Genomic DNA, 13,233 nt, shown 5'->3' with positions numbered 1-13,233 from the left:
AACTGTTGTATGAAGTGGCAGCCTTTTATTACAGGCTTTGGTTGGACTATTTTAGTGTTTCCCTAACAAATGTTAAGATGTAGATAAACCACCCTGAAGTCCACTAGCTTTTCGATACAATAGTGTAGCAAGTTCGGAAATAAATATTTTACTATTGAGTGCTGTTAGTGTAGTCCACTATCAGCATCTGAATTTGTGTGATTCAAAGGAGAAAACAACAGCTTGTTACTGCCAGATGGTTTGCCCTTTACATTTGAAGGTTAGACTTGAACTTTCTTGTTCTCAAAAAACAGAAAAATGCTTTCTTAACTGAATTTGCCACACTTAGATAATACATGGAGATTTTAAATACAGGGAGGTGAATGGAAATGAAAATGCATATAGTAGTAGCCCATAAAACACAGCAACTTGAAGCTTAAAACATAGGCCTTGAAACAATAAGCCTGTCTTGGAGATTAAAAACTTCTGCCATGTATGTACTAGCTTAATGTATTTATGAAAGTTTATCAAGAGATGGATTTTCAGGTTTTTGTATTAATTCAAAAAGTGGTGGAAATTTGAGGCTCTAAGTGTTGAAGTAGGTAGAAGTGTTCAGATGAGTTTGTCAAACACTGTGATGCTGAAAAGGCTGCTGCCTTGGCTTTTATCTGAAGATGCTTGCCTGCTTCTCAGCACAGCTGCCTTTGGTTGCTGCAGTGTCTGACTGTTCTGAATAAAGGCCTTTGGCCAGATTGTGAAGACTCTTCCAAGTCAGAGTAAACAACCATATCACCCTACCATAAAAATGTGCAATTTGTATATCATTTATTTGCTCATTCCTGCTTTCCTTCTGTGAAAAGCAAGAAAGCTTCTTCAACTGAAGCATTTATTAAAACTAAATGAGCAGGAGATAAATGCTACTTTTTATTTTTAGTATCTCCATGAATGACGTGGACATCGGGATGGAGTGTACCCTCAGCAAGTTTGCTGATGACAACAAGCTGAGTGGTGCAGTTGATGGGATGCCATCCAGAGGGACCTTGACTGGCTGGAGAAGTGGGCCTGTGTGAACCTCATGAGGTTCACAAGGCCAAGTACAGGGTCCTGCACCTGGGTTAGGGTAATCCCTGGTACCAATACAGGCTGGGGCATGGAGGGATTGAGAGCTGCCCTCTGGAGAAGAACTTGGGGCTAATGGTGCATGAAAAGCTGGATGTGAGCTGACACTGTGGGCCACACTGAAAGAAGTGTTTCCAGCAGGTCAAGAGAGGTGATTCTGCCCCTCTGCTCTGGTGAGACCCCACCTGGAGCACTGTGTCCAGCTCTGGAGACATGGACCTGCTGGAGTGGGTCCAGAGGAGGGCCACAAAAGTCATCAGAGGGCTGGAGTGCCTGTATGAGAGGACAGGCTGAGGGAGCTGGGGTGGTTCAGCCTGGAGGAGGCTCCGGGGAGACCTTATCGGGGCCTTTCAGTACTTAAACCGGGCCTTACAGGAGAGATGGGGACAGACCTTTTAGCAAGGCCTGTTGCGGCAGGATGAAGGCTAATGGTTTTAACCTAAAAGAGAGCAGATCTAGCCTAAATGTTTTACACTGAGGGTGGTGAGACACTGGCACAGGTCACTGAGAGAAACTGTTGATGCCCCATCCCTGGAACCGTTCAAAGTCAGGTTGGAGGTGGCTTTAAGCAACCCGGTCTGGTTTTCAGCAACCCTGCCCAACCCACGGCAGGGACGTTGGATTAGATGACCTTTAAAGGACCCTTTCAACCCCAGCCCGCCCCACGATCCTCCAAGGCGCTCCCCCGAGCGCCCTTGGGCGCCGCCCCGCGGCCGCCGGAAGTGGGGGGGCGGGCGGCCGGAAGCGGCGGCGCCGCGGCGGGTCGGAGCGATGCTGGCGGCGGGGCGGCGGGTGGCCTGCGCCGTCTCCGGCGGGGTGGACAGCGCCGTGGCCGCCCTGCTGCTGCGCCGCCGAGGTGGGTGAGGGCGGCGGGGCCGGGCACTGCCCGCCGCGGGGGCTGCGGGGCTCCTCTCGGCCTCCTACTCGGCCGGTTGAACAGCCTCACCTCGGGCAGGGCCTCTCGGAGAGCCGACGCCTCGGGGGTCGGCGGGCAGTGAGGGGTGAAGGAGGAGATGGGAGAAACTCGGCCTTACGCCTGTTGGGCTGCCAGAAGAGGTCGTTTTTATATGAGCTCTTCGCTACAGAAAAAAAAAAAAACAACACACAAGAACTGTACTATAGAACTTCACGGGACGTTTGCTTAGTGCAGGACGGCTCACATCTTCTGAAAGACGCAGTTACCCTTGCAGGTCTTGAAAAACACAGTTTATAGGTCGAGGCTGTGGGAATTTTGCTTTATAAGTCGTTCTGGCCTTCATTTCATAGGCTACCAGGTGACGGGTGTCTTTATGAAGAACTGGGACCCTCTGGATGAACAAGGGGCTTGCTCCATTGACAGAGATTGTGAAGATGCTTACCGGGTTTGTCAGAAGCTTGATATTCCTTTTCACCAAGTTTCCTACGTGAAGGAATACTGGAATGAAGTGTTCAGGTAGAAACACGTTTAAAATAAATGGTCTTTCAATTATTGTGAAAAGTAAAGGTGGGCAGATAATGGATAACAGCAATTTATTGCAGTATTATCAGTGCTAAGAGAAAGTACTGAAGGCTCTTAAATATTGAAGGAATTATTTTTTCTCTCATATATATTTAAGATCAGAATTTATATGTTGGTTTTAATAAATTTGTTATTTTTGAAATTGATAGGATATTTCTCCCTCATGATTATGAGCGTGTAGCAATTGCTTTGTTGTGGCTTATTTCTTCTGCTTCCCACATACCAGCCCAACCTTATTGCAACTTGAGAAAAAAATATTTAATGGGGTGCCATTATAGTCTGTGTGCGTAATTTATGCAATATGTTTTACATTAATACATACTGAATCCCATTTACCAGAAAGTGATTGTGAACTGGCCTTGCTTTTTTAAACTTACAACAAATTTGAAACTGTTCTCTAAAGAGGGTGTTCAGATTTTCTCTGAATTTGTTGCACTTTAAGGGGAGAAAGTTTTACATAGGAAAAGCTGAGAGTTTTTCTTGGGAGGCAGGAGAAGAAGGGAAGTATTGGTAATAACATTATTTATCTTTTATGTGCTCAACATAAGTGCATAAAATTTCTTCCCTGATCTTCATCACCCCCCTTTAAGTAGTGCTGTTGTTATTTTGTCCTAGAAGAAACTGAGGAATAACCTAGTCATGCTACTTCTACTTCATGTTGAAATGACATCAAGTTGAGCATTAAACTTTTGTACAGTAGGATGCACACAGTGGGCAGCCATGTCTTCCCTGAGGGACTATTAATTTAATAAAACACGGTTAAAAGATTGTGAGTGATCATTTGACCATGTCCTCAGTGCATTGGGAGAAAATCTTCCAAGCATTGTTTTTAACAGGTGTTCTGGTTTGAGGTAAACCAACTTTCTGTTCAGTAATTTTATTTCTTAGCTAGGTCTCTTCTAACTCTCAAAATTAACAGCATATTGTGGAGAAAATTGTTTATTCTCAGAGTGATAAGACCAATGTTTATAGTTAATGTCAAGGAAGGGTGTGCAGAGAGTCTATTGCGTACGCTTATTGCTATAACACCTAAGGTCAATTAATTTCATTATTTGCCCCGTTGGAGGGTTGGAAATGGAAGAGCGTAGAAGGGTCCCACCTGCAGGGAGGAGCAGACAGGAGAGGTGACCCAAAACTGACCAACAGGGTATTCCATCCCATCTGCATCATGCTCAGTATAAAAGCTGAGGGGTCAAAGGGTCAGCCTCTCTCTTCAATGGCTGACGTCTGAGAAGGACCCTGTCTGTTCGTCTGCCTTTGATCCCAATCCATGCATTCCTGAATCCACATCTAGACTCTAATTCCCATCCATCACTGAGTCCAGTCTGGGACTTCCCCAGTGCCTGCTGGTGACATCATTCTGGGAGCTTGATACAGTTTTATATATACTGTATCTATGTTGTTATTTTCTTTTTATTTTATCATTAATATTTCATTAAAGTGGTTTATTTCCCTCTAAACTGGTAAATCTCTTTGTCTCTCCTTCCTCTCCTCAGAGTGAGAGGTGAGGGAGGGTATGAGTCATTTGCCAATCCAGCCTAAACCATGACAACAGGTTAAAATCTAATGGGTATTTTATTTCTTACGTAAAATGCTTAGTATGACTGAGTCTCAAGTTCTTATGTTTAAACAGATCATTCAGTCTCAGATAGCATTATGCAGTGTTAATAATGTTGATATACCTTTGAATCTTTATTTTACAGTGACCTCTTAAAAGAGTATGAATTGGGAAGAACTCCTAATCCTGATATTGTGTGTAACAAGCACATTAAATTCAACTACTTTCTTCACTATGCTATGGATAACCTTGGTAAGGCATTTTCAAGTGTGTCGGTACAGAGCGTGTGCCGTGGAAATGCTTAAAGGATACAAACTCTTGAGAAGGTGGGGAAAAACATGAGTTCGCATGCATGCCTAATTCACGCATCTCTGTAGCAGTATTTCAGTGTTTGCAAAGTATTTGATTTTAAGTTTGCTTTTACGTACAGAATCATAGAATGGTTCAGGTTGGAAAGGACCTTTAAAGGTCATCTAGTCCAACCCCCCTGCCGTGGGCAGGGATATCTTCCACTAGATTAGGTTGGTCATATGTAGGAACAGGTGTAATTCAGGGACATACATTGACCTAAGCATGAAGTTTTGAATTCTTAGGTGGTCCTTAAAGTATAGAAGCACAAGTGCTGGCATGCTGATGAGTAGTTTACATTATTTAAATAGCAGGAGTACAATTATTGTCAGTGTAACACTTCTGTGTAGGTTTTCTTCATTCATTGTTTTCTGCTTTTCTTACTGGATGTTTATAGTTCTGTTTTAAACTGTGAATTTGAAGTATGTGGCTTTGTTGTGTGTTTTTTTCTTGATAGGAGCTGATGCAATTGCTACTGGGCATTATGCTAGGACCTCGCTGGAGGATGAGGAGGTATTTCAACAGAAACATATTAAGAGACCACAAAGGCTTTTCAGAAACCGTTTTGAAGTTAGAAATAGTAAGTGGTTTCTTCATCTCATATTTCATCCTAGATATGAAAGAGAAATTTAACTATATTTGGTGTCACAGAATCAGGAAAGTTTGTTACCTTACACAATTTAAACACCAGCCTATGTAGAAGGTTGATTGCACAAACCAGGGGATTTACATTACTGAAAATTACCCTGACTCGTCAAGTATTACGTTTCTATTTTAAGAGGCAAGAATAGGCATTTCAGTAGTAATCAACATTCTGGAGGAGCTGTAATGTCGATTGAGGAGACAGTGATATCTTCTATACCCTGGAGAAGCATTTCAAGAAATCTTTATCATGTATTTCTATGACTTACATAAAATTTTCTTTTTAAATGTTTCTTCTATTTTAGGGAATGTATTATTTGGCTATTCAGTATATAGTATAGATAGCACTCGTCATGGCTATATGCTGAAGTGGAATTTTAGAATTAAGCCTTTGAAACAATAGAATTAATAACATACTTTTATACAGTAATTGGACTGTATATTATTTTACTGGAAAAAATCAGGTTCTCATTCAGTAATTCAACTATTCTGCCTTATTTCTCTGTTGTTCTAGAAAACTAGAAGCCTAGTTTTCCCAGGTAGGTCAGGTTCTGCCTGCTCTGCAATTGAGAAGCGCAGGTGCAGCATGTGCAGACGTTTTTAAGGCTACAATTCTCATGTCAGCAAAGGTACTAGTAGCAGCAGTGCAGGTTTTGCTCTTCACCTTAATAGTCTGCCAGTGGCTGTACATGATCAGAGGTTGATCTCCGCACCACAGCGGTTCTCTAGTTATCAGGACCAAAGCCAGCTTGATGAATGCTGGTTTGGGTATGTCTCTGCGTGGCACTATCACGGCTTGGATGGCAACGTAGAGGTTTCCCAAATAGCTCCACAGCAGGCCTTAATGCATTAAGGTAACTTGGGTGAAGCTCTCATGTATAACGAGGAGCATGCTCTACCCAAAGGGGAAGAAACTTGCAAATTACCAGAATGCAAAGCTACCACAGTGATATTTTTGTGTTACAGCTTCCGCGCTTTCATTTGTTTGTTCTGGAATTCAAGGAGTTTATTTGGTTTTTTGTTTTAATTTTATTTCTGGAAAGTTGAAATCAGTAGAGTTTGTACAACATCAGAGCTATTAGCTGTTGAAGAGAGTGGGCAGAACATGACTGAAAAACTCTGTCAATTTTATTTCATCTGTACAACCAGGAGACTTCATCTATTTTATAGAAAAAAGTCACACTCTCCTGAGTATTGGGAATAAGTCCGCTGGTTTTTTGAATCATTGATTTATAATGATATGATTTCAGGGCAAAACTGAATGTTGGTTTTGTTTGAAGAACAGTATACTGTAAGATATTTGAATGTTCATTCTCTCTTTCACGTGAAATGTGAAAGTTATTTTTGTATTTCATATTGTTGATGCTCTTCCCAGTGACACGTGCAGTAGTCTAATAGATGAGGCAGTGCAAGACCTTCTAAGATTCTGTGTTGTACAAAATCAGAATCTTTCTAGATCGTTTTAGTTGTGAGAAAATACCCAAACATTTTTCAGTTAGGTTTTGAAAAACCTGAAAAAATCTGTCTTTAACATCTGTTCAGAAATAATAAAACCAAAATGTTGATTGTCAAACAGAACACTAAAGGAAGTTGAACTATTAAAGGGAGTTATTTTGAGATGCTGTATGTGTTTCTTCGCTTTGCAGCTGTGAAACTCCTTCAAGGAGCTGACCTCTTTAAGGACCAGACCTTCTTTCTCAGTCAGATCTCACAGGATGCTTTGAGGAAAACCATTTTCCCTTTAGGGGATTTAACAAAAAGTTTTGTAAAGAAGATAGCAGCGGAACATGACCTTCATCATGTGCTAAAGAAAAAAGAGGCATGGTAACACTTAAACTCTGGTGATTTTATTTCTCTCTAAAATAGACTTTCCTGAACTTTTTGAACTTCAGTCTGTGACAACTTGGCTGTTTCTGAGCCCTATTAATAGAATAAGTTGGGAAGTGGTTCTGTAGCTGTCTGCTTGCTCAAAAGTACTTTTAAGAGTTTATAGTTAGTTGTATTTTAGCTTGCAGATAATTTGTCTACTTGTTGTGTCATGGAAGAACTAAGGTGAATGTGTTAGGATGCTTGAGCTTTAAGGAAGGTATTCTCTAGTACAGCAGGTGAGAAGCCTTTAAGCTTTTAAAGGCTTCCTTGCTATAATGTTTTTCAAAATGTCTCTGTACAAATTGGATCATACTGTTTTCCCCAGTTACTTTAAAAAAAAATAAATCTGTTTCCTTGGCTGATAAATAACAGTTGATGTTTTGATCCTGAAAAAATGATGAAGACATCGATTGTATTGCTGATGGCATCTTGGTTGCTTTTAATGTTTATATTATCTACTGTAAGTGGTTGAAGAATGTAGACAGTAACTGAAAGGAAAAAGCCTATTTGTTTATGAAAGTTTTTTTCAAGAGATATATACCTTTACTGTGTCATTTGTGTTAGTTTTCTACTTCAGTCTAAAAGAGCCTTCTGTTTTTAATACGCATACAATGTAGTCACCAAGGTTAATGTATCTATCAAACGTGTTCTATTTCATATTATTTCTCTTTCGCACTTACAGCTCTCACTGATACTGTATAGAATTAGTTTACTGGAGCAAATATTGTGGTTTTGTTTATTTTATGAGATGCCTAGCATAGTTTGGTATACATAGGGGGTAAAAAAAAAACATCTTGGACAGATTATTAATAAACATTATTTCAGATGTTTTTCTCTGCTTTTATGGTTTCGATACCACATTTCCTTTTCAGAGTATGGGAGTCTGTTTCATTGGCGAAAGAAACTTTGAAAATTTCCTCCTTGAGGTGAGCAACATTAACTCTGTGACAATCTTTATGTTCTGTTCTGGTTTTCAGTAGTAATTTATAATACTGTCTACAGAAAAATCTCCGGCAGCGCATGGCCCATGTGAAGTAGCAATGTCCCATCTCCCTTTGCAGTCCCAAGCCTACCCAGAAGCTGATGCCAGCAGCCCATAGGAAGTGTCTTGCCCCTCCACCAGTGAACTGTCAGTCACTTTCTGTAGCAAAAGAAGTGCATGAACTTGCCCTCCTGTGGCTGCCAAGCTCTGGCGAGTGGTTGGGATGTGGGAGAGGCATCTTGCTGAATCCTGCTGTCGCCCGGCATAGGTGAGGATGGGGGCAGTGAAGCACAGAAATATCGCCGATAGGGGCTGCCCTTCCTACTTTTCTCTCTAAAGCAGCATCAGGGAAGAGGCAGTAAGCTGCTTGGGCAGAGTTTGCTTCTTGAAAGCTATTTTCCAACTTCAAAATAATGTAGTGACAGAACCTGAAATAAACTGTGAGGGGGTTTTTTGTGCTGTCTTGTGACTTAAACAATCTCTTCCTATTTGGTAGTATTTGGAACCTCAACCAGGTAACTTTGTTTCCATTGAAGATAAGAAGGTGATGGGAACACACAAAGGTAACTGACTAACCTTAATAACTGCTTTTAGATAAATGAAACAATTCTGCTTGTATTTGGAGGAACAAATTTTGTGGAATTCCAAACCAGTCTGCAGGTTTTTCCCAGTTTGATAACTCAAATAATTGTGGAAAACTTGCTTTATACAATAGTAGAGCCTTCAACTACACCTGATTCTTGATTATTTGTTACATGTTGCAAGAAAGTAAATTGTAATTATTATGGTTACTCTGTTGATACTAAGTGGTTGTTAATTTAATACCGAGAGACCATTGTTCATTTAATTCTTTCAGAATGACAGTGCTTCAGTTCCAGATTTTTTAGTACCTAATCTTTGCAGAAAAAATACACCATGCACCTCAGTGATGCACAGTAGGACATCACCAAACATGGGCAGCTTACCTTTTCCTTTCCTTCTGTGTGTCCTTCCTTTGCTCTCCTCAGTTCTAGCTGCCAGAACTGAGTTCCTCTCTCAGGTGATTTATGGAAGTAGGAAGTTCTACTAGAACATAAAAGTAAGGGAAATTGCTGAGACTGAGTGGTAGCGAAACCACAAATTGAAGCTGAAATAAAGAAATGTTTGTCTTTTATAAACCCTAAGAATACCACAATTGAAACGGATTAGTTTGAAATCATGTGCTTCAGGTACAGATGAAAACTTTAGTTTGTAATTGGCATATTTCTCTAAGGCAACTTGACTCATTGTTCTTTCTTTAGTGGTAAAGTTTTGGGGAAATAAATTTAACATATTTTGTGAAAGTAAAAGATTAAATGTTGCTAGCAGCATTACTTTTTCGTATTTCTGTAGGTTGGTTCCTTTATACAATAGGCCAGAGGGCTAGACTAGCAGGTCTGAAGGATGCTTGGTTCGTTGTAGACAAAGATGTCAGCACTGGAGATGTCTTTGTGGTGAGTTAATTAACACTGATATTAAGAATGACTACTGCAAGCATTTTGTGACTCCTGCTGTACGGAATGTGATTCCAACCTGGGCAGAATTCTGGGCTTTCCTGTTGCGAGAAACAAGAATCAACTAGTGCAGCATCAGCAGATTTGAAGCATCTTGTCCAAACTGGCTTTTCTTAAGTAGAAAATTGTTTTAGATTTTGACATAGAACTTTTCCAAACAAAGGGCAAGTACTGAAAAGAAACGGCCAATCTACTGAGCTCTCATTTTCTACTCTAAAACGTGAGGGTTTTATTGTAGTTGTTATGACACAGTATGTAAAATTTGTATTAACTTGGTTTACTATGTATTGCTACTTCTTTTTTCTACTAAAAGACATAGTAGCCAGTAATACAATTTTTATCGTTTGGAAAACTGAAGCAGAATACACATGGTACTGTGAATCATTGGTGTCTTAGTGACTAATTCTATAAGATGACTGGGAGTTCTGCAGCTCGCTAGCGTTGTTAGTATTTCCTGCTGTTCATGCAGTTGTTATTCTTATTTGACACTAATGTGATTATAATGAGGTGTTCTGCTACTTGTTGATGTGCCTGGAAGGAAAAAAAATTATAATCAAATGAGAGTTGAGAGGAAACAGGCAGGACCACTAAGAATTATTTTTTTATGCCCTACAGTAAGGTTGCGTGTGTGCAGTGCCTTTGGGGAGGTGTTGAGAAATTGGAGAAGAGGGAGGTAGCATCTTGTTGAGGCAGGGTAAGGAGGGCAGTGGGCACATGAACTCGGGCTGAAGAAGGCAGAAATATGATTGGAGAAAAAAGAATACGAGTGGCATGACTCTGAGAAGTAGAAGACTGAAAAATAATTCAGGCTTGCTTCAGCCTAGTTCTTTCATTAAAGACTTCCACCTGGAAGCCAGTAAGTGCTAATAAATGCTTACTTGCTTACTCATTTTGCCTTCATTTTGATATGGCTTGATGCTTCTATATTTCAAGCTTTACTTCACAAATTATATGCTTTCTGGCAAAAATATCAGCATTAAATAAACATTGTATTTTAAGGCACCATCAACAGATCACCCTGCTCTGTATAGAGACCTACTGCGGACAAACCGGGTGCACTGGATAGCAGAGGAACCTCCCGCAGAGCTCGTTAGAGATAAGATGATGGAATGTCATTTCAGGTTTCGGCACCAGATGGCACTGGGTAATCAAACCTTGGTTTGCTTTTTGTTTTACTCAGTTTGTGAAACTGGTAGTGTCTTCAGTGTAGTTCTGCAGAAATAGTTGAAATGTTTTTTTGGCTTACCTTTCTGTTTCTGTAGTGTCTTGACTTACATCTGTTTAACCTAGTGATGAAGGTTTTTCTGGTTTAATGTGAACATGAGGATTAACTGGCAGGTGTTTGGCCATTTTCTGCTCTAGTGCCTTGTGTGCTGACTCTAAACCAAGATGGGAGTGTGTGGGTGACACTAGTGAAGCCAGCGAGAGCCATCACACCCGGGCAGGTAAATGATTAGAAGTTATTTTCTTTCCTTTACTTTTTTTGTGTTTTGGCTTATCTGGCTAATAAAACAGAGGTATTTTTATGAGCTGGAGGAAAATTGTTAGTTTATTTGCATGTGAGAGCAGTCAGCTCTATTTTGACTATTCATTGACTATTTTGAGGAGATTGTTTCCAGTTTAAAATGGTCTGTTGTTATCCATATAGTCTGAGAAAATGGCTTACAAGTTTTAGAAAATATGTGAAAACATCTCTGGTAATCAGATAAATGAATGCACTCACTGCCCAGCAGGTCTTGCGCAGCCTGCAGTAGCTCATGTGCCGTTTTCAGCTGCTGTAAAGATTCTCCCCGTATTTCTCTCCCAGTTTGCCGTGTTCTACAAGGGTGACGAGTGCTTGGGCAGCGGGAAGATCCTAAGGATGGGCCCATCGGTGTATACCATGCAACAGGGCAAAAACCGAGAGGAGGGGCCAAAGAAGGAAGAGATTGACAAGATAGAACCAGCAACGTAACACATGGGTTCGTTTATTGAAGGACTTCGGAGAATTTGCTGCCTGAGAATAAAAAAGACAATAATAAAAAAGACAATAAAACATTTTTATTTTTTTTGTGTGTATCTTCTAAAGGTCAGTTGGCCATCGAGTTCCAGCTCCTGACTGTTAACACTAAACAGGTTTAAAACTAAAGCCGGTTTAGTACGATTTTACTGGACTGGATGGTGATATTTATATTAATATGTATCAAGGAATGTCTTAAAGTTGTTCTTGTAATAGTAGTTACAAGTACAAGAATTTTAATATAAAAATCAAGTCTGAAATCATAAATCTATTTTTCTTGCATAAGTGAAATGCGTTTTTTTTCTTACTTGAAGATACCTATCCCTAGGTAAAGTACACGTGTTGTTTTACACTAAATGTAAATGCTTGGCCTTCGAGCTCTGGAAAAGAAATGAGTGATATTTAAGTACAGCATTTTGAATGAACTCCAAGCAAGAGATATTTATTTTTCATTTTAGATAGTTCTATAAAATTGCTTTAGATTCTTAAGCTGTATTAAACAGTGTTTTTGAGATGTTTATGTAATACAGGATTACAAATCTGGGGACTTAAAAACAGTCTTGATTGTTACATTTTTTCCACACAACTGACTAATTTTTTGTTAATGCTCTCCAAGTGATGTTTTATTCCAAAAATGCTTGTGTAAAACCAGTCTTAATTGCTCTTCTGGTTTCGCTCCGTCTTAGCAGTGGTTCTTGCCCCAGCTGGTCCTGCAGAGCTGGAGGACAGGGCTGTCACCCATGCAAGATCAGCATTGTCCTCTGACTCTGCTTTCACCTGGGTAGCAACTTCGAAGAGGTGAGCCATTGCACAGGCGTTGTGAAGGGCTTTGGTCACTCTGCAGCAGCTCAGGATTTATGGTCCGGCAGTGAAAGCATTGGCTCCTGGTGTTCACATCAGCTTGTTGGGCTGTAAGAACCTTTCATCCTCCCGCTTCAAGATCAAGTGTTCACGTGCTTTCTCTCTGTAGCTGCAAACCATGGGGAATAAAGATGATGTTGTTTTTATGAAGCGTTTTTTTTTTTTTTCCTTTTTAGAACAGATCTGTCTTTTCAGCATACTTACAAGCAAAAAAATAACCGTTTTTTGGATGTAACATTTAAGTTTGTATGTATACATATTGCCATTCAGCCCCTGTGGACAAGGCTGAGCCCTCCTTGGGACCTGGGAGATGATTGTGTGCAACCAGCTGTGCTGACTCACCCCTGCAGGTAATGGGGTGGGACCAGAGTGAAGATTCCAGTGCAGCCTCCGCTGCCTGGATTTCAGGGCAGGTGCCGTTTCAGAGCACTTTCAGATACAACTTCCCCTTCCCCCTTATTACCAAACCCGAATTCTCAAATCTCTCGTTGCCCAAAAAACCCTTTCAGCTTGGAAACTGCAGCACAGGAAGGTCTGATGGGCGTCCATGCTGTCCCTTCTTTACATAGGGAAGGTGTTGGGTTCTGCAGCCAGGGACAGCAGAACAAGCTGTGGAGGGCTCTCTGTGCCACCAAACAACCTCAGAGCCAGGCCTTGGAAGCATGAAGCGCCATCTGCTTTGCAGCGATGCCTTCTTCATGCTGGATCCCCTTTAGAAGATGGAGCACATAATATGGAGGGTGCACATCAAAGCGAGTCTCCTGGTTGCCCTCCATAAGCATGTGACTGCCTTCTCAGTCACATTTATGGTACTGTTCAAATAAAAAAACAAGGCTGAGGTTTCAC

At 40.7% G+C, this 13,233-nt stretch overlaps 1 protein-coding gene across 4 annotated transcripts; it reads left to right on the top strand.

Moving 5' to 3' along the window:
* The first annotated feature begins 1,837 nt into the window (after positions 1–1,837).
* On the top strand, positions 1,838–12,532 carry TRMU (tRNA mitochondrial 2-thiouridylase). 4 transcript variants are annotated; one of them, XM_074168117.1, is made up of 11 exons: positions 1,838–1,954; positions 2,365–2,530; positions 4,300–4,406; positions 4,960–5,082; positions 6,791–6,963; positions 7,886–7,939; positions 8,492–8,558; positions 9,367–9,467; positions 10,527–10,671; positions 10,890–10,972; positions 11,335–12,532. In XM_074168117.1, exons 1-11 carry the CDS (start codon positions 1,870–1,872, stop codon positions 11,479–11,481), a joined length of 1,251 nt encoding a protein of 416 aa, XP_074024218.1. In that variant the 5' UTR covers positions 1,838–1,869; the 3' UTR covers positions 11,482–12,532. The 4 variants fall into 4 exon arrangements, with proteins under 4 accessions (XP_074024218.1, XP_074024219.1, XP_074024220.1 ...); XM_074168118.1 differs by lacking the exons at positions 1,838–1,954; positions 10,890–10,972 and having other exon boundaries at positions 2,388–2,530; positions 11,335–11,357; XM_074168119.1 differs by lacking the exons at positions 1,838–1,954; positions 2,365–2,530; positions 4,300–4,406 and having other exon boundaries at positions 5,008–5,082; positions 6,850–6,963.
* Positions 12,533–13,233: the final 701 nt, after the last annotated feature.

The sequence above is a fragment of the Numenius arquata genome, chromosome 2 (genome assembly GCF_964106895.1).
Source record: "Numenius arquata chromosome 2, bNumArq3.hap1.1, whole genome shotgun sequence".
Taxonomy (NCBI): domain Eukaryota; kingdom Metazoa; phylum Chordata; class Aves; order Charadriiformes; family Scolopacidae; genus Numenius; species Numenius arquata.
The sequence above is the reverse complement of the archived record's forward strand: the minus strand, read 5'-3'. Positions and strand labels throughout refer to the sequence as shown.